Raw genomic sequence first — 22,888 nt, 5'->3', positions numbered from 1 at the left:
GATACGATTCAGGATGCTCGACGTCCTTCGACTTCCAGGATATACCAGGCCACGTGGGCTGCCTTTTGCACATTTTGTAGCAAGGAGGGCAAGAACCCCAGGGAGGCGTCGGTGATCACGGTGCTGGAATTCCTGCAAGCAGGAATAGACCGGGGACTGGCTCCTAACACGTTAAGGAGACAGGTGGCAGCACTCTCCACCATGATTCAGATACCGGAGGCTCGCTCGCTAGCCCATCACTCGTGGGTAAGAGACTTTATACGTGGAGCCTCAAATTCACATACACCACCGGTACGGAGGTTCCCCTCATGGGATCTATCGATAGTACTTAAGGCCTTGACAAAACCACCTTTTGAGCCTTTGCAATCAATTCCACTCAGGCTCCTGTCCTTGAAAACAGCCTTCTTAGTAGCGGTCACTTCCGCACGCAGAGTGTCAGAGATCTCAGCCCTATCTGTGAGACCAGATTTATGTATCTTTTATCCAGATAGAGTGGTACTCCGCTTAGATCCGTCGTTCATTCCCAAGGTGAACACCTTGTTCCACAGGAAGCAGGAACTTATATTGCCTGATTTCTGCACGCATGGAGACCATCCATCAGAGTTACGATGGCATAAAGTCGACGTAAGACGTGCTCTAAAGATTTATATCAGGAGGACTGAACCATTCAGGAAGTCGGAGAATTTGTTTATTTCTTTTTCTCAACACCGAATGGGACTTGGACTATCTTCTAAATCGATAAGTCGTTGGCTAAAGGACTGCATTCTGGAAGCCTACAGAGCGGGAGGACACGACCCCCCGACGGGCTTAACAGCTCATTCAACCAGAAGTGCGGCCACATCGGCAGCCTGGACGACACAGGCCTCGATAGAAGACATTTGCAGAGCTGCCACTTGGGCAGCACCTACGACATTTATTAAGCACTACAAGTTGGACTCATTTGCATCTGCTGAGGCAGCATTTGGTAGACGGGTGCTACAGAAAGTGTGTGCATCTCCAACGTCCCAGTCAAGACCTTCTCCCTCCCATGGGCAGTAAATCTTTGGTATATCCCATGTTGGACTCTCCTTCCAGATGCAGTGGAGAAGACCCGTTGTACCTACCTGAACGGTCTTCTCGATGCACTGGAAGGAGAGTCCAAACCCACCCGACTAGTTACAGTTCAAAGACGTCGGAGATGGGGAGTTGAAGTTCAGTTGTATTAATAAAAGTTGGTTATCCTCTTACATTGGTTTTTCGTTTTTAAAACTGGGGCTCATGGGAGCAGTAAGGGGGCGGTAGCTATTATTATGCTAATTATAACTCAGTCTCTACCAATAGGATTGGTACATTACCCATGTTGGACTCTCCTTCCAGTGCATCGAGAAGACCGTTCAGGTAGGTACAACGGGTCTTCCAACTCAATTAATTAATTACCGTAATCCAGTAATTAATTGAGGAGCAGAATACCAGTGCTCAACAGCCCCAAGCTTGCTGGCAGAGATGAGTTTTTAAAGCATTATGACAGTCCAGGAGAATGGGGGTGGTATGAATCTCTAGAGGGACTTGATTCCAAATGGCTGGGGCTGCCACAGAGAAGGCTCTTCCTCTAGGCCCCGCCAGCCAGCATTGCTTAGCTGAGGAGACCTGGAGAAGGCCAACTCTGTGAGACCTGACTGGTCTCTGGGATTCATGAGGCAAGAGACTGTCCTATTGTCAATAGGACTTAGCTGAAGCATTGAACTTACTATACTTTACACCACTGCTGGATTCTGAATTGTTAAAGTACATAGACTTTCTCTTACCACTCCATTTGACATATCTGTATCCCATCCACCATCCAGAGCTTCTCAGAAAGCATCTGCATAAAGAGTTAGCCATGATTGAGAACCAAAATGCAACTAAAATAAAGGCAGAAAAGATTGTCTATAGCAAGTCCATCCTTGATTTTATGTCTGTTGTTCCAGGCGAGGAAGCCTTATGGGCTGGACTAAGAGCTGTAAATAACAGACCGACACTTAACTGTAATCCTTTTTATTTTTTTAGGGCCCAGTGGGTGTTCCTGGATTTCCTGGAATTTATGGTGTTCCGGTAAGTTTTTCTGGATTCCCTGGGACTTAAGTGTATCTCTTAGTATGGCTTTTGGCCAACAACATTAAGTATGATTCTGGGTTTGAATTCAAATGCTTGTTTTTGTGGTCCTTGACTGAGGTCATTGTTGAGTAGTCTCTAAGAGGGTAGTTTTTGCTACTGGTGGAAGTAGGGCAGGGACCATTACCCAGTCAATAATGCAGCTAGACCTGGACCATAGAATGAACATAGAAACTCCAAGAGACAGTGGACTCCAAATAGTCACAAAATAGCAGGTGGTTGGAGCTGCAGCAAACACAGCCACATCAATATTAGTATCTTTATTTCTTCTTTTGTGGTCAAGAAGGAATTGGTTAGGCATACACATACTTGCAAATGCTCGACTTGTTGCTTTATCTTAAACAACAACAACAAAAAAGACCAACACTTGGAAGAATTTGAAAAAGATATTCAAATCCCTAGATGTTCCTATAACTAGAAAGATCAGAATCATGCAAGCCATTTATTCTCCATTTGGTGCGTCATGGGAGCAAGAGTTGGACTTTGAAGAAAGAATATTAGAAGAAGAGCATTGCCACTTTTTGTTGTGAGTGGTCCATGACCAGCTCAGTTAGTTACAGAAGAGGATGAACCAGGTCCGTCTTGGTACCCTAGGCCAGGGTTCTTGACAACTGAGTCAGCGAGTGAGAGTGAGGGAGAATTGGAACTTCCAGAGACTGTAGAAACCCTAATGATGGTAATGTCTGAATCAGAGGAGGAGGGAGACATTGGAGATCAGGAGCCCCTATTAGATGCCCAGGTCAGAAGGTCAGCAGGCAGGAACATCTTTATGGGAAAAGTTCCAGAAGATGAGTCTATGAAAGAAAGTCTACAGTACATCTCTAGGAAACAGTTGACCATACCCAGACAGTATATAAGTGAGGGTTTCTGAGTAAAGGGGCATGGAGTTCCAATGTTTGTAATGGTGGAGGTCCTAGATTTGGGGTTCCAGAAATGCTTTGCTGGCAAACTGCTATTATGCTTTTAAATCCATCGAGCAGAGATGCAGCAGTCTCAGGAAAACCTGGAGATCTGTGAGTGTGTGATTGAAGGACATTATCTCACTGAGCTTTGATTCTCGGCTGCAGCCCATTCCTTATCTTTTAGCCAATTTAACTAGGAAAGCTGCCACCATGGACTGAAACACCTGGCTTTACTTATATAAATCCTGTTTTAAATATAAAAGGGTTTGATTTGAAGTCTCTACACATGGATTCTCACTTTGTTCTGATCTGAGTAGGTTAGAGTAGAACACTTTTTACCTTGAGAGTTGGCAAAGACTCCTAACAATGTCATGGTCAGTTGGGAAAACAAACCATGGATCAAAGCAACCCAGAGTTCTCACTTGAAGCATAAATGAGCAGGCTCAAATGATCCCACTTTGGAGGGATTATGTGAAGACCTAGGTCTCTTAAAAACACTGTCATGCTAGGAAAAGTGTGAAAAAAGAAGTGGACAACCAGCAGCACGGTGAGGGATTAGGTTAGGGTAGGGGTAGGCAAAGTTGGCTCTTCTATGAGATGTGGACTTCAACTCTTAGAATTCCTAAGCCAGCATGATTGGCTCAGGAATTCTGGGAGTTGAAGTCCACAAGTCATAAAAGATCCAACTTTGCCTACCCCTGGGTTGAGTAGAATCTAAAACAGGAATTTAGAAAATACGTTGATGTCAATAGGAGATGACAGGCGAGTTAATGACCCATCAAATTGAATGGCAAACTACGAAGGGATTTGAAAGATTTGTCAGTCCAGTAGAAACATCTCCAAGGGAAGGACAGATGGGACATCTGGTCACTTGGTATATGCCCTTCCCAGCCAGTCTTTTCCCATTTGTTGGAGGGAGTAAGAGAGTTGGAGAAAATTGTGAATTTCATCTGTTCGTTGATGCATTTGTACCTTGGTGGCACAGTGGTTAGAGTTAGGTTAGGTTAGGTTAGGTTTATTGGATTTATATGCCGCCCCTCTCCGCAAACTCGGGGCGGCTCACAACAATAATAAAAAACAGTACAGTACACAATACCAAATCCAATGCCCACCCATCCAGTTCCAATTGAAATTAATAATCTCATAAAAAACAGTATATATAAAAAACAGGCACACAGTCAATCAATCAACAAAACAACATGGGCAAGGGGGAGGTGTTTTAGTTCCCCCATGCCTGACGGCAAAGGTGGGTCTTAAGGAGTTTACGAAAGGCAGGGAGGGTGGGGGCAATCCTAATCTCAGGGGGGAGCTGGTTCCAGAGGGTCGGGGCCCCCACAGAGAAGGCTCTTCCCCTGGGTCCCGCCAGACGACATTGTTTAGTCGACGGGACCCGGAGAAGGCCAACTCTGTGGGACCTAACCGGTCGCTGGGATTCGTGCAGCAGGAGGCGGTCCCGAAGATATTCTGGTCCGGTGCCATGAAGGGCTTTATAGGTCATAACCAACACTTTGAATTGTGACCGGAAACTGATCGGCAGCCAATGCAGACTGCGGAGTGTTGGAGTGATATGGGCATACTTGGAGAAGCCCATAATTGCTCTCGCAGCTGCATTCTGCACGATCTGAAGTTTCCGAACACTTTTCAAAGGTAGCCCCATGTAGAGAGCATTACAGTAGTCGAGCCTCGAGGTGATGAGGGCATGAGTGACTGTGAGCAATGACTCCCGGTCCAAATAGGGCCGCAACTGGCGCACCAGGCGAACCTGGGCAAACGCCCCCCTCGCCACAGCTGAAAGGTGTTTTTCTAATGTGAGCTGTGGATCGAGGAGGACGCCCAAGTTGCGGACCCTCTCTGAGGGGGTCAATAATTGCCCCCCCAGGGTAATGGACGGACAGATAGAATTGTCCTTGGGAGGCAAAACCCACAGCCACTCCGTCTTGTCTGGGTTGAGTTTGAGTCCAGGCCCCAACAGCCTCCAGGCACCGACACATCACTTCCACTGCTTCGTTGACTGGACATGGGGTGGAGATGTACAACTGGGTATCATTGTACAACTGGAGATGTACAACTGGGTATCAGCAGTACCGCAACCTACTTCTGCTGACAAATAAAGCAGTTTGGCAGATCGAATCTCAGTGGGCTCAAGGCTGACTCAGCCTTCCATCCTTCCAAGGTTGGTAAAATCAGGACCCAGATTGTTGGGGGCAATACTGTATGCTGACTCTCTGTAAACCACTTAGAGAGGGCTGTAAACCACTATGAAGCAGTATATAAACCTAAATGCTACAGCTATTTCTAAGCTGACACTACCAGTATATAACGTTCCCTGGATGGGTTGCTAATGAACCAACGTTAAAAAAAATTTAAAGAGAAAATGGAAGACAAATTCCTAAAAGTAAGCACCAACATCCATAAATCAACAAAAACGTTCCATCAGTCTGTCCTCATTTTTTCTCTTATTTTTGTTCCACAAAGTATTTATGTCATGCCTCAGCACTGTAATTATGCATAAAGACACTTAGATTCATTTTATTTTACTGTATGCAACATGTGACCTTAATTAGTGAGACAGGCAGTGGAAATTAGGAATCATTTTCTGCCCCCTCCCACTGTCCGCAATTTAGTGGTGTTTTTTTAAAATAATCATTCCTAACCAGAGCAGAAAATATAAAATTGAAAGATTTCAGGTTATACTCTTTCTTTTTCTTTCTTTCTTTCTTTCTTTCTTTCTTTCTTTCTTTCTTTCTTTCTCTCTCCCTTCCTTCCTTCCTTCCTTTCTCTTTGTCAGTACTAACAATAGAACTAATAAACAACCACTAAAGCCAGCAATATAAAGCTCAGCAAAGAAACAAATTGAACATGCAGATTTAATTTAGTTTAATTCAATCAGGTTGAGCATAGAATTGGAGGCTTCTCCACTGCATCTGGAAGGAGAGTCCAACATGGGTATTTAACCAATCCGATTGGTAGAGACTGAGTAAAAATTTACATAATAAAAGTTACCGCCCCCTTGCGGTCCCCCCATGAGCTCAGTTTTAAAAACTCAGTCCCAGAGTAGAGACATACTGAGTTTTGCTGAATAAAATTTAAGGTGTTATTACCAGTTTAATCTTTTTTCTTTTGTCTCCTTACAGATCTGATCAACGTTGGAGGCAGGGGTCTCTGTCCTCCGCGGACAACACCCCCAACGATCTCCTTAGGGGCTGCTTCCCCCCGAGGGAACTGCCCCCAAGAGGAGCACCTCAGCCCGGAGTCCCTGGCCTCAGCGGTCAAACAAGGGCTGCGAGCCGAAGGTGGGGGGGTCCGCCCCCCCCACTGGGAGGCTCGGGGAGAACGGCGACCCTCGGAGAGGTTCGCAGGCAGCGCCGGAGCCCGAATCAGCTGTGAAGCGGCGAGGAATGCCGCAGAGACTTCCGCTGCCGCCGCCGCCGCCGCCGCCAGCGCTGGGATCGCCGCGGCTGGACTGGGCGAGCCCTGGAGGGCAGAGACCGGGCTGGGAAAGCCCGAAGAAGCGGCGAAAGGGGGGGTGAGCGCAAAAGACCCGCGAAAACGCTGGGCAGCGCCATTTTGACTTCACCCCCCCACGGAGCGCAGGAGCGCCATCCGGAAGGGCTTCCGGCAGCTGAGAGGCGCGAATTGGGCTACGGCTCTAATGCGCAACCGCAAGGGCGAGGCCTGCATCGGCAGCCATTTTTTCCTTCGTGACGAAGCTGTTGAGAGGCAATTTTCTCGTGATACTCCTATTATAACACCGGAGCTGTGAGTACAATGGAGGATAAGCCCAATACCGAGAAGGCCAGCTCCCCAGTAGTGAGCAAGGAGAAGGCTAAGGGGAAGGATAAGGAGAGGTCAAAGCCCTCCCAGTCCCCTGCTTCGGTGGCCTCATTAAAAGAGGCAGAAAAGCGCATAAAGGCGCTAGAGAAGAAATTGGAGGCAGCCTTGCACCCCTCCCCTTCTCCAGTACCTCTGACTCAGAGGCAGCCAACCACACCTGAACCTGGGACCCCTCAGTCAGCCTTTGGACACCTGGGACCCCTACAGGAGGGTGACTGGTCCCCAGAGGGACAGTTCATGTCATTGCCACAGGCCCCGTCTCCAGCCTTGTCCTGGACTAGACCTGAACCTTCCGGGCTCCCAAGGAGGGGCACCCAGGCACCTTCTGCCACATTTACACCCACAGCGGCGGGGCTGCGCCCCCAAACTGGTTCGTGGCAGCACATGGCTCCAGAATTACAGGAGATGTTTGCAAATGTCTATGCTCAAGGAGTAAATGCCGGGACAGGCCAGCAAGTGAACTGACCTCAGACTCAGGCAAGAAGCCTTTGGCCAGTACCGCCCCCCTCGGGTTTGGGGTCTCTCTCAGAGGATCCGGACTTTGGCGAGGACAGTGATAAAGAGTATGAGTTCTCAGAGGATGAGAACACCCCAGAACAGCAGCCAGTGGCCGGACTGTTTAAGCCCACGCTGTTTCGGACTCTGCTTTTTAAGGCAAAGCAGGTAATGGACCTGCAGGGAGCGGCTAAGACACCAGAAGCAGAGACCGGCAAGACATCTGCTTCCCTTTTGAGAGAACCCCAACCCGAGTCGGACCACATCCCGGCATCGCATATCTTCGTTGAGGGAGTCAAAAAGCCCTGGCAACACCCCGCAGCGGCTCAGGGCCCTTCGAATTTGGAGCGCAAGTTCTACACATTCGACGATGAGGTGGAAAAACTTTTGGAGTTTCCCCCCATTGACCAGCCAGTAGTCACGCTGGTGTCCAGTGCCCTTGTACCGTCAGAGACAGGGGAGAGCTTGAAACCAGAGGACAGAAAGGCGGAAACCCTCTTACGCAAGACCCACCAAATGGCGGGCTGGGGTTTCAGAGCGGCTGCTGCGGCCTCCTTCTTCAACAGGGCCTCCATCATGTGGCTCCAGGAACTGCAGTCACGCCTTGGCCCGGAGGAAGCCAGACTTCGCCAGGATATCAGCAAACTACAGGCCGCAGCTGAGTTTTCCGCCGACGCCACCCTACACGCAGCTAAGTTTGCCAGTAGGGGCATGGCCACTACGCTGTCGTCGCGCCGGCTTTTGTGGCTGAGAAATTGGCCAGCGGACTTGAAATCAAAATGGCGCCTGGCCTCAGCTCCACTGCAGGGATCGATGCTCTTCGGTGACATTCTGGATAAAGTCCTCATTGAGGACAAGGACAAGAGGAAGGTCCTCCTTAAGTCCAATAGACGCCAGGACCGTCGCTTTACTCCCTACACCAGACGGCAGAACCCACGTTGGGATGCTTCTACCGGACAAGGACAGGCGCAGAGAGGTTTTCACCAGAATCAGTACTCCCAGCAATCATTCAGGAATGATCGCGGATCTTATCAGGATCGCCCCAGAGGCTTCCAGCAGTCCAGGCGGCCCTTTCGTGGAGGCAACCAGAGGGGATATCGTCGTTCCAAATGACTCCTCCGGGCCCCTACCTCTAGGAGGGAAGCTGCAGCACTTCAGCCCCTCCTGGCTGCTCACTTCCTCGGACAAGTGGGTTTTAGCCACCGTATCGGAAGGACTTCGTCTGGAATTCATGGGGCCCCCTCCTCATCGCTTTGTAAGTTGCCCGAGGCTTCGGGACCTACACAAGAGGCAGCAGATCCGCAAGGAGATTGCCCATTTACTGGAAATACAAGCCATCGAACAGGTACCTCAGCAGGAAGTTGGCAGGGGATTTTACTCCAGGATCTTCCTGGTACCCAAGACTTCAGGAGGATACCGAATGATACTGAATTTGAAACAACTCAACATCTACATCAAGTACAGGAGGTTCCATATGCACTCCTTACAGACTATTCTTCCCTCGGTACGGTCCAGGGACCTGTTGACTTCAATAGATTTAAAGGAGGCCTACCTCCACGTGCCTGTACACCCGACACACCGGGAGTTCCTCAGGTTCTGCTCAGAAGGCGTACATTACCAGTACAGGGCAATGCCCTTCGGCCTCTCCTCGGCCCCACGGACTTTTACCAAGTTGCTGGACGCCCTGACGGCCAGTCTTCGGTCTCATTCTATCAGACTGATGGCCTACCTGGACGACATAATTATTTTGTCCAGGTCTCCCAGGCAGGCCAGAGAGGACTTAGCCAGAACAATTCGGACCTTAGAAGCGCATGGCTTCACTATAAACGTGGAGAAAAGTCAGCTGTCTCGAACAACCAGACTACAACATCTGGGTTCCATCATCGACACCATATCAGGCAAGGTAACCCTCTCTCCCGAGAGGCAGGAGAACATTCATCGCCTGGTTGCCGGCTTGATCCGCCTCAGACGGGCCCCGATGGCGCTATTGTCAAAGGTGCTAGGTACGTTGGTGTCAGCCATAGGTATAGTTCCCTGGGCCAGACACCATATAAGAGGCCTTCAGTGGTTTCTTTTGCCAGCCCAGAGAGCCAGGGTCAGTCACTCGCAAAGGATTATCTTCCTACCAAGGAAGGTCAAAGAGTCATTGAAGTGGTGTCTCACCGCAACAATTCAGGAGGGTTCCCCCTTTCGTACCCAGGACCGTCTCATTCTGACCACAGACGCCAGTTTATACGGGTGGGGTGCCCACCTGGGACGTCATATGGCCCAAGGACAATGGACAATAGAGGAATTGGCTTCGGTCAATATCAATTTCTTAGAACTAAGAGCAGTGTTCCTAGCCCTGTTGGCCTTTGCCCCCCTAGTAGAAGGCAAACACATACTTATCTTAACAGACAATGTAGCAACCAGGGCCCACCTGAATCATCAGGGGGGCACGAGGTCTCAACGTCTTATGGAGGAAACTATGAGGCTCTTCACCTGGGCCGAGACCCATTTGGCGTCACTGACCGCGGAACATATCGCAGGGATCAGCAACTCCACAGCGGATTGGCTCAGCAGGGCTACCCTGGATCCGTCAGAGTGGCGACTCGATCCAGACCTGTTCTACCAGTTGACCCAGAGGTTTGGGGTCCCCCTAGTGGACCTATTTGCCAGCGGCCAGAACACTCAGCTCCCGAGGTTTTTCACACGGTTTCCGGATCCAGGAGCAGAGGGGACCAACGCCCTACTGTCACCTTGGCCTCCAGGTCTCCTGTACGCATTTCCCCCCGTGAATCTCATCCCGAGGGTGGTGGAAAAGATCCTTCACGAGGAGGCGGAAGTGATCTTACTAGCGCCATACTGGCCACGTCGCCCGTGGTTCGCGGACTTGGTGGAACTTTCAGTGTCACCCCCGTGGAGGATTCCAGATCGGATCATCTCGTTGAGCCAGGGGAATCTGAAACACCCAGATCCTCAGTGGCTACACTTGACAGGTTGGCACTTGAAAGGCATAAATTAAAGCAGTTGGACTTACCAGAGAAGGTTATAGATACCATGCAGGCTGCTAGGCGCCCATCGACTTCACGAATTTATCAGGCGACCTGGGCTGCGTTTTGTAAATTTTGCGACAAGGATTTACAGGATCCTAGGGAAGCTTCTGTAATAACTGTTTTAGAGTTTCTGCAAGCCGGGGTGGAACGTGGCTTAGCTCCTAATACTTTGAGGCGACAGGTGGCAGCCTTAGCCACCATGATTCGAACTCCAGAGTCTCGTTCCTTGGCTCAGCATCCCTGGATCAGAGATTTTATTAAAGGGGCCACGAATAAACATTCTCCGCCTGTCAGGAGATTTCCATCCTGGGACCTCACGTGGGTACTTAAGGCTTTAACTAAACCTCCCTTTGAACCATTGAGGTCTATACCAATTAGGCTACTTTCCATCAAGACAGCCTTTCTTGTAGCTGTTACATCTGCACGCAGGGTGTCGGAGTTATCAGCGTTATCCGTGAGACCTGACCTCTGTGTCTTTTATCCGGATAGGGTAGTTCTTCGTTTGGACCCCACCTTTGTACCAAAGGTAAATACAGTGTTTCATAGGAAACAGGAACTTATTCTCCCAGATTTCTGCTCTCACGGGAGTCATCCATCAGAGCTACTGTGGCATAAGGTGGATGTCCGGAGGGCTCTAAAGATTTACATTAGAAGGACAGAGGAATTTCGTAAGTCTGAGAATCTTTTTATTTCATTTTCTGAATATAGGAAGGGACTTGGATTATCGGCAAAATCCATTAGTCGGTGGATTAAGGACTGTATCTCGGAGGCCTACAAGGCTGGAGGACACACAGTTCCAGAAGGATTGACGGCTCACTCAACCAGGAGTGCGGCGACTTCGGCGGCTTGGTCTACTCAAGCATCGATAGAGGACATTTGTCGAGCTGCAACCTGGGCAGCCCCTACAACATTTATTAGACATTATAAGTTGGACTCCTTTGCTTCAGCGGAAGCGGCCTTTGGCAGGAGGGTTCTTCAAAGAGTTTGTGTTTCTCCTAAGTCCCTAGTTAGACCTTCTCCCTCCCATGGGCTTTAAAGATCTTTGGTATATCCCATGTTGGACTCTCCTTCCAGATGCAGTGGAGAAGACCCGTTGTACCTACCTGAACGGTCTTCTCGATGCACTGGAAGGAGAGTCCAAACCCACCCGGTAGTTGAAGTTCAGGGACACCGGAGGTTGGGTTGGTTCCTGAGTTATTGCATTGGTCAATAAAAGTTGGTTATCCTCTTAAGTGCCTTTCGTTTTTAAAACTGAGCTCATGGGGGGACCGCAAGGGGGCGGTAACTTTTATTATGTAAATTTTTACTCAGTCTCTACCAATCGGATTGGTTAAATACCCATGTTGGACTCTCCTTCCAGTGCATCGAGAAGACCGTTCAGGTAGGTACAACGGGTCTTTCAAAGCACATTCTGGCTTCCCTATCTGCCCATCCTCTGGCTCATCTTCCTCGGAAAGCAGCAGGGAAACCAGCACCGGCAGTAGTTGCAAGGAGCCTATTTCCTCCCCCCTCTTTTCTCAACAGCTGATCGGCACCCATTCGCCTAATTACCCAGCCTGAGACGGGGGCTGACCCAGGAAGGTGTGCGCGGGAAACACAAAGCAAATTGTCACCCCAGAGAGAGACACTGGTGAGGTTGTAAGTGGAGTGAACAGTTAACAGTTCACTTGAACAATGATAATCGTTCAGGTCACTCCCACCTAGTCACATGGCTGGCAAGCCACTCCTCACAAGTCACACCCACAAAATAAGCCACACCCACAGTGTGGCAGTAAAAAGTTTGGCTGCCCATTACTGGGTAAAGGTGATCTTCAATTTCCTCAAAATTTCTATTGATAAGTGAGACATTTGTTAAGTGATTTTTGCCCCATTTTATGACCTTTCCAGTATTAAGTTGGTAACCTGTGGTGGCGCAATGGTTAGTGTGCAGTATTGCAGGCTCCTTCTGCTGACTGCCAGCACTTCATGATTGACTCAGCCTCCCAGCCTTTCAAGGTCAGTAAGAAGAGGACTGGTATGACTGCTTAGAACAGAGAAATAAAAATGTATATAAATAAATGCAACTGTCATAAATACCTGCCAGTTACCAAGCATCTGAATTTTGATCACATTAAGCCATATTCTGTGCAAGGGCACACGCACTTGTGAGATTTTGCCGATTTTCAGCGGTTTTTGTCTGCACAAAAGCAAAAAAAGCTGAAAATTGGTGAAAATGCACGTGCGAGAGCATCCTCAAGGGAGATTTGGCTTCCTGCTCATGCACAGAAGCCAAATCTCCCATTGGTGTGCATGCACACACACCAGACACCCAGAGCTTCATGCGCAGCTCCATTTTCATGACCGGTACGATGGCGCCAAGCGTACCGGTAGGAACATAATACTGCTGGGGATGTTGCACGGCTCCTAAGTGTGAAAAATGGATGTTTTGCTCAGTGCCATTGTAACTTCAAACTGTCATTGAATGAATTATTGTCAATTGAGAGTCACCTGGAGTAAAGATGCTCCAGGAATGATAGCAGATGAGACACCCCCAAGCAGTGAATGTAGGATCGCAGTGGGGATGTGGGCGTGTTAGAAAGAGCCCTGCAGGTTCAGTCTGGCTGTACATGACGGGGTAGGAGGGGAAGAGGTCGCCGTAGGTCCTGCCACAGAAACTGCTCCCAGATGGACTTAATTTATCATGTTGCTACAGCTGTTGGGAAAATGTTGTCTGTATCGGCCATCTCTCCCTGCATTTGTGGCAGGTGTCCCAGAAATAGGGCCTTAAGGAACCTTCCCTCCCCACCTGCCTGGCACATTCCCACTTTTTCCTCCCCCGATCCTGATGTAGATGCTTTTCCCATGGAAGGAGGTTGGGAAGTTTGGAAGTTAAGAGGCATCAGTCATAGTTTTTCAGCTGAACACATAAGGCTGGTCGAATGGAAACATTTCAGGGAGCGATAGCATATGGACTGGCTTCTATCAACTCGTGTGTGTGTGTGTGTGTGTGTGTGTGTATGGTTCAAAAGCAAACTAAACAAAACCACAGGCTGTTTGGAAAGAAGGATTTGGCGAGGACTCAAGAGGCCCCTTTTAATGTTCCTAATACACAAATTTGTGCCTTCCGATTCGGCTGATTTCTCTCTTCCTTAAGTACTGAGCCTCTCCTGTTTGGCTTGACTTAGAAATAAGCTTTCTTCACTGGGGAAAGAGCTTACGTTTAGTTCAGCATACTTAGGGTTTTGGTTTCATACTTTTCTATTCAGATTCTGAACTGTCCATCATCTTAAACCTTGGTTCACAAAGAAGTTTTACAAATTTCTTGGTATGGCCAAGAAATTCCTTCCAGAAATTAGCAACCTTTTGTAAGGCAAGACAAGAAACAATGATTAGAAACTAATCAAAGAGAGAGGCAGCCTGGAATTAAGGAGAAATTTCCTGACGGGGAACAATTAACCAGTGGAAGATCTTAGCTCCAGAAGTTGTGCTTGTGGCAACCCTCCTCCCCGCTCCCAGCACACAATGGCATGCTCGTTTTTTCACTCTCCCTAGGCTTCAGGGCTTTTCTAGGAACCTCGGGAGGGCAAAAACAGCCTTCCCCACTCCCCGGAGGCCTTGTAGAGGCAGAAAATGACCCATTTGCCAACTTCCAGTTGAACTGGAAGGCCTGTTTTTTTGCTCTCCCCAAGAATCAGAGCCTTCATAGGAGCCTGGGGAGGGCAAAAATGGCTTCCCCCTCAGAGGCCCTCCAGAGGCCAGAAACGGCCTGTTTCCCAACTTGGAACAGATTCACCATCACTGGTATAGGGCCTTTCCTTTTTTTGAGTAGTGGGTTGGACTACTGGACTTCTCCAAGATCCCTTCTAACTCTTGTTATTCAATATTTGACAAAAATTCAAAGTTCTTGAAGATAGAGGAATTCATTTCAACAGCTGATTATGATATTATCCGTCCTGTCATATCCAACTCTTGGCATTTCTGTGGGCCAGATCGCTCCCCATCTTCTGATCTTTGCACTGCTTCTTTCAGTTGTTCTATGCACTGGCTGGTGTCAGCTATAATGGTGCATTTCAACAACTGTGTGTCAGGCCCAAGCCATTGTTTTGAATTAGAGACTTTGGTCTGCCACAAGTAGAATAGTACTGTGGGAATTGAGGACGGGTGGTTGCATGAGGGGAAAAGATATTAGCCACAACAAATTCTTTCCAGAAGATTCAAGGTCATTCTTTGTTTAGCACCAGCCAGAAGTACACCGGGGAATCGTGGATATTGAGGCAACTGGAGTAGTCCATGTGATGAACTTGTGGGTGTGAGGTGGAGAACTGTAGGGCAAGTTAGTATCAGGATGACTACAGTTCGTAACCAACATAGCTTTGTTAATAAATCGGAACAAGGAAAAAGTCGAAGATTTGGACTCTGATTTATTTCTTGGATGTTATTTGGAACCTTGACACTGTGTTTCATTCATTTCAAGAAACCACCATCAAGTCTTCCTTTACTCATTCTTGATTCCTGTTGAAGTCATGAACCCCTCAGTGCAGATTATTTAGTTGCAATGTAGAAGTGGGGGACAGTAAGGGCTGGAGGTGGTCTCTCATCCCCATTCTAGCTGGCAGCCCTGGGATTTCTTGGGCCGCCTCCATCTAAGTCCTCACCACCTAATATTATGTTAACCAAATGTAAATTAAATTTAGTTCTGGCTCCACAACATCTTGGAGGGAATTCAACACACCACTCAAAGGCCAAATCAGGTCTTCGCCTGAAAAAAAGTGAGCTGTCATAAGGGATTAAAATACTTTCCTTAAGAGAATACATTAAAACCCTGGGTGGCTTATAGTTTTTTTTGGGGGGGGGGAAATCACACCAAGAAGTCACATCAGGGAAATATATAAACTGGTGATAATTTTAGAAAGAAAATACGATACTTTTTCTCCTACTACCGTTGTGCTAGAACTTTAGATACTTGTCTGCAATTCTCATGATTGTTGGCCATTATTGTTAAAAAGAGGGTGGTGGAAATATTTAGAAATCCCTCGCATCCTGGACATAAATTGTTTTCACTCCTACCCTCAAAACGTTGCTTTAGAGGACTGCACACCAAGACAACTAGACACAAGAACATTTTTCCCCAAATGCCATCATTCTGCTAAAAAAATAATCCCCTCAACACTGTCAAACTATTTACTAAGACTGCATTACTATTACTATTAGTTTTCTCGTTGTTCCTATCACCCATATCCTACCACTTATGACCTTATAACTTTAACTTGTTGCTTGTATCCTTAATATTTCTATTAATATTGATTGTTTCCTGATTGCTTATTTGTTATACCTCATGATTCTTGACAAATGTATCTTTTCTTCTGAGCGCATCTGCACCAAAGACAAATTTCTTGTGTCTCCAATCACATTTCGCTAATAAAGAATTCTATTCTATTCTATTCTATTCTTAGTTTAGTGCAGGGGTCTCCAGCCTTGGCAACATTAAGATTTGTGGACTTCAACTTCCAGAATTCTGAGAGTTTGTTTGTTTGTTTGTTTGTTTGTTTGTTTCTTTCTTTCTTTCTTTATCTATCTATCTATCTATCTATCTATCTATCTATCTATCTATCTATCTATCTATCTATCTATTTGATTGATTTGATTGATTGATTGATTGATTGAGACTTGGGGCGGCTAACAACAATAATAAAACAGCATATAATAATGTTGAAGTCCACAAGCATATAATAAAGTTAAAGTCCACAAGTCTTAAATTTGCCAAGTTTGCAGACTCCTGGTCTAGTGGCCATTGAATTGCCAAACTAATGTATTTGTCAAACTCGCTAAGATAGCCCAGATCATTGGATTTCTATTTTTAGATATTCTAATTATTCTTCTATTATTATTATTATTTTTAGATAAAATCTATTAACAGCGGAGTCTTGAAAGACTGTACTTCTTTCTCTCTTATACAGTAGTGAATTAGGGCATAACCTGTCGGATCTTCTTTCTTGCTCTTTCTGTTCCCTGTGTTTTGTGTGTGATATTTATTTATTTATTTATTTATTTAATTTATTTATTTTGTCAAACAATTATAGGGTGATAATTTGTAAAAATAAACCATTAGATAAGTAATGATAAAAAGTAACAAAAGAAGACAATAGGACAGGGACGGTAGGCACAGTGCACGCCCCTTACAGACCTCTTAGAAAGGGGGAGAGGTCAATTGTAGATAGTCTAAGGTTAAAGGTTTTGGGGTTAGGAGTAGAAACCATAGAATCAAGCAGTGCATATTTAGTCCAAGGTAGTCTCTTTGGCTCTCTAGCCTGCAGATAGGATAATGAGGATTGTAGCCCATGACAGCCTTGGAAAGTTGATGTAGGATTAGTGCAAATTATCTTCTTAGGCTCAGTTAAATTATGGCAATCTGTAGTTGAAGACACAGCACTACTGGCTTATGTCTATCCGTAGTGAAATTCCTGGAGGCTTCTTTGTAGCTAACTAGGAGCTTCCTGTTCAGTGGTGGTCAGTGATAAGGAAATAAAAGTAGGAGATAGTGGTTGATACATCTGCTTAACCCTCTGTGTGAAACAGGAAACCTCAACTGAATGAGTCTTGCATTTGAAGAGGATCTTGATTTTGTTTGACAACATGGAGCCTGAAAGAAAACACTTCTCTTTTTCGATGTGATATTAAGTTTACTTTGATGCTCCCTTCCAAGCAGCATGCGTTGTATCACTTCATTTCAGACCGTCAGTGCGTATTAAAAAAAACACCTTCCCATTAGAAAACTAGGAAAATGTTCCAGACACAAAGCTGTTCTTGCAGATCAGATATGTTAAAGGTCATATACAGATCAATTGAGGAATGACTGTGAGAAGTTGAGCAGATGTCCTCCTTTGGGACCTCATATGAACTTATAAGTCTTCGTGAAAAAAAACCTGGGCTATTTTGCATCCTTTGTAAGCAGTAGTGAACTAGCATTTGTATTTAGTTATTTAGCAAATCCTTCCTTCCTTCCCTCCTCCTCCCTTTTCCTTCCTTCCTCCCTCCCTCTCTCCCTCTCTCCTTCTATCTACCTTTCCTCCCTCTATTCTACCTCCCTTCCTTCCTGCATACCTCCCTTCCTTCTTTTTCCTTCCTTCCTTCCTTCCTTCCTTCCTTGTGACAATCATTAAGTGTTGTACCTCATGATTCTTGACAAATGTATATTTTCTTTTATGTACACTGAGAGCATCTGCACAAATTCCTTGTGTGTCAAATCACACTTGGCCAATAAAGAATTCTGTTCTATTCTATTCTATTCTATTCTTCCTACCTTCCTTCCTTCCTTTTTATCCACTAAGAACAATAGATTCCAACTAACTATACAAAGCCAAGCTGATATAGAAACACCTTACAATTAATTCTATACCACTCTATTCTTTTCTGTAAGTGAAGTTTATTTATTTATTTATTTATTTATTAGAGTTGAAAGGGACCTTGCAGGTCATCAACTTCCTTCCTTCCTTCCTTCCTTCCTTCCTTCCTTCCTTCCTTCCTTCCTTCCTTCCTTCCTTCCACATATATAGGTGATTCTAGGCAATTTACAACATTAAAAAAAAGTTGAATGAAAAACGAAATGTTTTCAAGGTAAAATAAAGTCGTTGCCTTTTGAAAAAGCACCTTTGGGACAAGAGTCCATCAGGAGTTGTGCAGCTTATAAAAGTAATACATTCAATTAAATTAAACCATGACCTTGATGACTGAGAATCTCCCTAGACAACAAAGAGAGATGTACCATCAGTTTGGGACTATCACTGATCTTATACCCTGATACATGAGCCTCAAACTCGAGTATGAGAAAGTGACTCCTGGATATTTACAAGGATATGAAAAGGGAAAAGAATTTCATCCATAAATCCTGTATAGTCTTATCTGATTATCTGCTTAGGCTTGGGACTGCTGGATTACCTTTATAAACTTATTTCTACCAGATTAGCTGGTTCCCAGGAGATATCTGCAGCCTTCTGGCTATAAAACTAAATACATAAATAAATATATAAAGGACAGTATCTGTTAGCTTTGAGTTGTCGTGGGTCAGTGCCTATGTTTTACTACAAGATGATTTGTTGACATAAAATATTACCAAGCCCCAAACAAGGAATGAATACAGAGATTTACAATATATTTACATTTTTTCCTTTACAGGATTAACTCTTCAGGCGGGTTGCACAAAGTCTATTCAGTTCAAGGGACAGACTAACTTGTGGTTGCATAGCAAGGATCACATTCTACGAGGGGGGAACAATAACAATGATAAAAGTTTTAAAGACATTAATGAATGGTTCTTGGTGTTCTCTGAGCTTGCTCTCTCTCCCCCTCTCCAGTGACCAAACGCAGAAGAAACCTTGAACTACAAATATTCTCTTTTATTAATGAGCATTTTGTTGCTACAAGATTTCCTTCCTTCCTTTCTTCCCCACCTCCCTCCCTCTTATTTACCTTCCCTCCCTCTCCTACCTCCCTTCCTGCCTACTTCCCTGTCTTCTTTCCTTTTCCTTCCTTCTTTCTTTCCTTCCTTCCCTCCTTCCTTCCTTCCTTCCTTCCTTCCCTCCCTCCCTCCTAACTTCCCTCCCTCTCTCCTACCTCCCTTCCTTCCTGCCTACCTCCCTGCCCTCTTTCCTTTTCCTTCCTTCCTTGCTTCCTTTCTTTCTTCCCTGTCTCCCTCCCTTCTACCTACCTTCCCCCTCTCTCTCCTGTCTACCTCCCTGTTTTCTTTCCTTTTCCTTCCTTCTTTCCTCCCTTCCTTCTTTTTCTGTCTGTCCTTCATCATCATCAATCATTATTATTTTTGGCAGTGCTTTTGAATTGTTGCACATTAATTGTCTAGTCAAAGGAATTCCTTTCAGGATTGTTTGTAAAAGTGATACAACTATATTTTAAATTGGTGGGCATACAGTGGTACCTCTACCTAAGAACGCCTCTACTTACAAACTTTTCTAGATAAGAACTGGGTGTTCAAGATCTTTTTGTCTCTTCTCAAGAACCACTTTCTACTTACAAACCCAACCTTCTGAATCTGTAACCAGAAAAAACAGGGAGAAGCCTCCATGGGGCCTCTCTAGGAATCTCCTGGGAGGAAACCGGGGCTCCACCCTCCCTGTGGTTTCCCCAAATCGCACACATTATTTGCTTTTTCATTGATTCCTATGGGAAAAATTGCTTCTTCTTAAAAACTTTTCTACTTAAGAACCTGGTCATGGAACGAATTAAGTTCGTAAATAGAGGTATCACTGTATTTGGAAATGCTTAATTCATGCTATTTTCCATAGTGAGTATGATTTATACTTGGTAAACTGAGCAGCTTCCATTTTATTATTTTAAACTATTTGTTTTTAATCAGAAAGATCTTTTCTTAAAAAAATCAAGTTTGTTAGTCCATGGTCATTGCATAAAATGATTTCAGTTCCAGGTCTGGCCTTTGCAATGAAACACATAATTTGTGCTGATGACATTCATCCTCTAAATTTTCAAACTAAGTTTCTTACCTAAACAGACAAATCCACCATTTAAGCTTCTTACGTGAAAAAGATGTCTGGGTGAAATGTACTTCACTTGTTTTATGATGATGATGACATTTCGAAGGATAAAGAACAGTCAGAGAACCCTAAATATTTGGATACGTTTGTTGGCATTTAATGGAGAAAGAATGCACTTGGAGTCACTGCAAGCTTACTGGCCTCATACACCTACCTTACAGTACTTACAAACACAATAAATCTTTTCAGTTTCTGTAACAGACCAACTGTATACACAAGGTGTTGAGGGCCTAGATAATTGTCTTCTTCCAAGGACCGCTGGAGCGCCACCACCTTCTCAACAACCTTCCCCATAAAGGGAAGGTTGAAAACTAGATGATAGTTATTGAGTACGGCTGGGTCCAGGGAAGGCTTCTTGAGGAGGGGGCGCACAAGTGCCTCCTTGTACGGAGCCAGAAAGGACCCCCTCCCCAAAGAAGCGTTGACAATTTCCTGGACCCAGCTCCGTGTCACCTCCCTGCTGGCCGAGACCAGCCAGGGGGGACACGGATCCAGTAAACAGGTTGCGGAACTCACAGCTCCAATGGCCTATTCCACTTCATCAGGTGTCACCAGATCATACTCTTCCCAGACAGATGGACAAGTACGGGCCCCAGTCACCTCGACTGACTCATTGCCAGTCGACTCTGTTATCCAATCGGGGATAACAGTCGAGGTCCGCCAGGATCCGAGCGACTTTATCAGCGAAAAATGTGTTAAAGTCCTCGGCATTACTCTGCAAGGGCTCCCCAACTCCCCCCTGGTTAAGAAGGGAGCGGGTCACCCTAAACAGAGCAACCTTGATTCCCCTGATGCAATCTAGGTGGCATGATACGCGCATCTTGCTGCCTTGAGTGCCACTTTGTAAGTCTACTCTACTCTACTCCATTCTATTCTATTCTGGTAGCCCAAAGAGCTCTGTGTTTTTTCATGGTGGCAAAACACTAACTTGGAAAAATGCTATCAAAATCTCTGATCCCTGCAGATACAGCTGAAACACACACACAGACTTCCTTCCTCATTTTGTTTTACAGTCAGAATTCAAAGTCGCAATGTAAGCTTGCTCTCATAAAACTATTTCTACTGCCATCTGCTGTTTTGGTTTCAGAGGGTGGGAAAAACTTCGCAGAGATGAAAGGACAGCCAGTTTCTCTGGTCCATGTACAGACAGGCAGGGGAAAACTTTGTTAGGAACAGTGAATAAGAATGGGATGTTGTTATTTTTTCAGTGGGATTCTACCCACTGAATCGGAACCTCCGAACTGATTAAGTGTCTCACTAATGCAACATGTAGAATTATCAGTTTGACGCATGCAAATATAAACAAATGTAGATTGTGGTAACTGTTGACATGTCAATGCATTCTTTATAAAATGGGGAACCTATTGAAAATTATTTTAGCTTTTTCCTGCCATGAAGATGATAACATTTGGAAAGATAAATAACAGTCAGTGTCACGCAAATATTGGGATAAGGTTGTTGGCATTTAATGAAGAGAAAAATACCTCTGAAACGATTGGGAACTTGGGAGTTGACTGGGCTGATAAATAAATGCAATAAACACAATAAATATTTGCATTTTCTACAGTTGAGCAAATGTGCAAAGCATTCCAAGTATGGGTATGGAGTAAATATGTAAAAAATGCACATCTGGTGTTATCAAGTTTAGGTATGCAAATATGAATGAATGTCCTCCTAAGCAAGGCCAATTCCATTCCCATGCATTAAGAAGTGATTAAGAAATATTAATTTTTGCTTCTTTTCTTTCCCTTTGAACAGGGACACCCCGGTCAACCAGGATCCAGGGGTCTTCCTGGTTTAGATGGCTGTAATGGTACCATTGGAAGTCCTGGTACCTCTGGAGTAGATGGATTTCCTGGCCCCCAAGGACCACCGGTATTTCTTGATGTAACTTTTGCCCTAGGTTGAGATAGGTGTTTGGGAAAGAGATCTAGATATCTTAAACCTATGTTTTTCAAGCTTGACAGCTTTAAGATGTCTGAACTTCAACTCCCAGAATTTCCTACCTGGAATGACCAGCTGAGGAATTCTGGGAGCTGAAGATCAGACATCGTAAAGTTGCAGTTGAGAAACATTGTCCTAAACAGTTACCACTATGAATGGTTCTAACTAAGGCTGCTTTCTTTATAACTGTTCCTAGAATAAAATGTTGAAAAGATTTGGAGGAGCCTAATTATTTCCCTTTTTTAGCAGCCAAGCAAAAAGTAATAAATCTCTATCACAGTACATCATGTCAACTCTTTCCTATTTTGAGAGCAGATGATTATCTAGAGATACTTCATAAATATCTTCCTCTTTGGGGAAGTCCTACTATGGTAATGGGTAGATTTATACATTATAGCAAGCCATAGTCCAATTATAAATAACCCGTGGTATTCTAAGCCATGGTGTGTGGTTGGTAGACCACAATAGCTAGGTTTAAACAAGAGATGAATTTAAATTTGTTTAGCAAAATTTAAACAGGCTATCCTAAATTCAAGTTATATTGTGAACCATGCTAACCATGTTATTTGAACCATTCTAACCATGTTATCTGAACCATATAATATGTTGTGGTTAGCTCTGGCCCAGCTCCTGCCCCAAGGAATGTGCAGGTGGATGTGGGGGAAACATCCACATGCCGCAGGCCTGTTTTGCTCCCGATGGAATCTGCCAACGAAGCCTCCTCTGACCAAGGAAGCATGAGAGAAAGGGAAGAGGAGAGTTTGGCAGACAGCCCAGGAGGAGATCAATCATCTGTATCATCCTTGGATTCTGAACAAGAATTAATGACACATCCATGCATGCGTAGAGTGATGCATAGGAGGCAACAACTGAAGGATTATTACAAGAGAAAATGAAGCCACCTGTGGTTGGGTGGGGCTGCTGTAATTAGTGCTACAGATAAAAAGAACAGCGTGCTGGTTTAGCCTTGTGGCAGTTTATCTGATTCATTGTTTCATCAAGATCG

General features: G+C 45.3%; 1 protein-coding gene across 2 annotated transcripts in view; it reads left to right on the top strand.

Moving 5' to 3' along the window:
* Positions 1 to 22,888, top strand: part of COL4A6 (collagen type IV alpha 6 chain) — a 390,567-nt gene that overhangs the window by 233,479 nt on the left and 134,200 nt on the right. For both annotated transcript variants that reach the window (XM_070759516.1, XM_070759518.1), the window contains exons 5-6: positions 2,026 to 2,070; positions 21,697 to 21,813. In XM_070759516.1, coding sequence (XP_070615617.1) covers positions 2,026 to 2,070; positions 21,697 to 21,813 — 162 coding nt within the window. The remainder of the gene's footprint in view (positions 1 to 2,025; positions 2,071 to 21,696; positions 21,814 to 22,888) is intronic.

The sequence above is a fragment of the Erythrolamprus reginae genome, chromosome 8 (assembly GCF_031021105.1).
Source record: "Erythrolamprus reginae isolate rEryReg1 chromosome 8, rEryReg1.hap1, whole genome shotgun sequence".
NCBI lineage: Eukaryota > Metazoa > Chordata > Lepidosauria > Squamata > Dipsadidae > Erythrolamprus > Erythrolamprus reginae.
The sequence above is the reverse complement of the archived record's forward strand: the minus strand, read 5'-3'. Positions and strand labels throughout refer to the sequence as shown.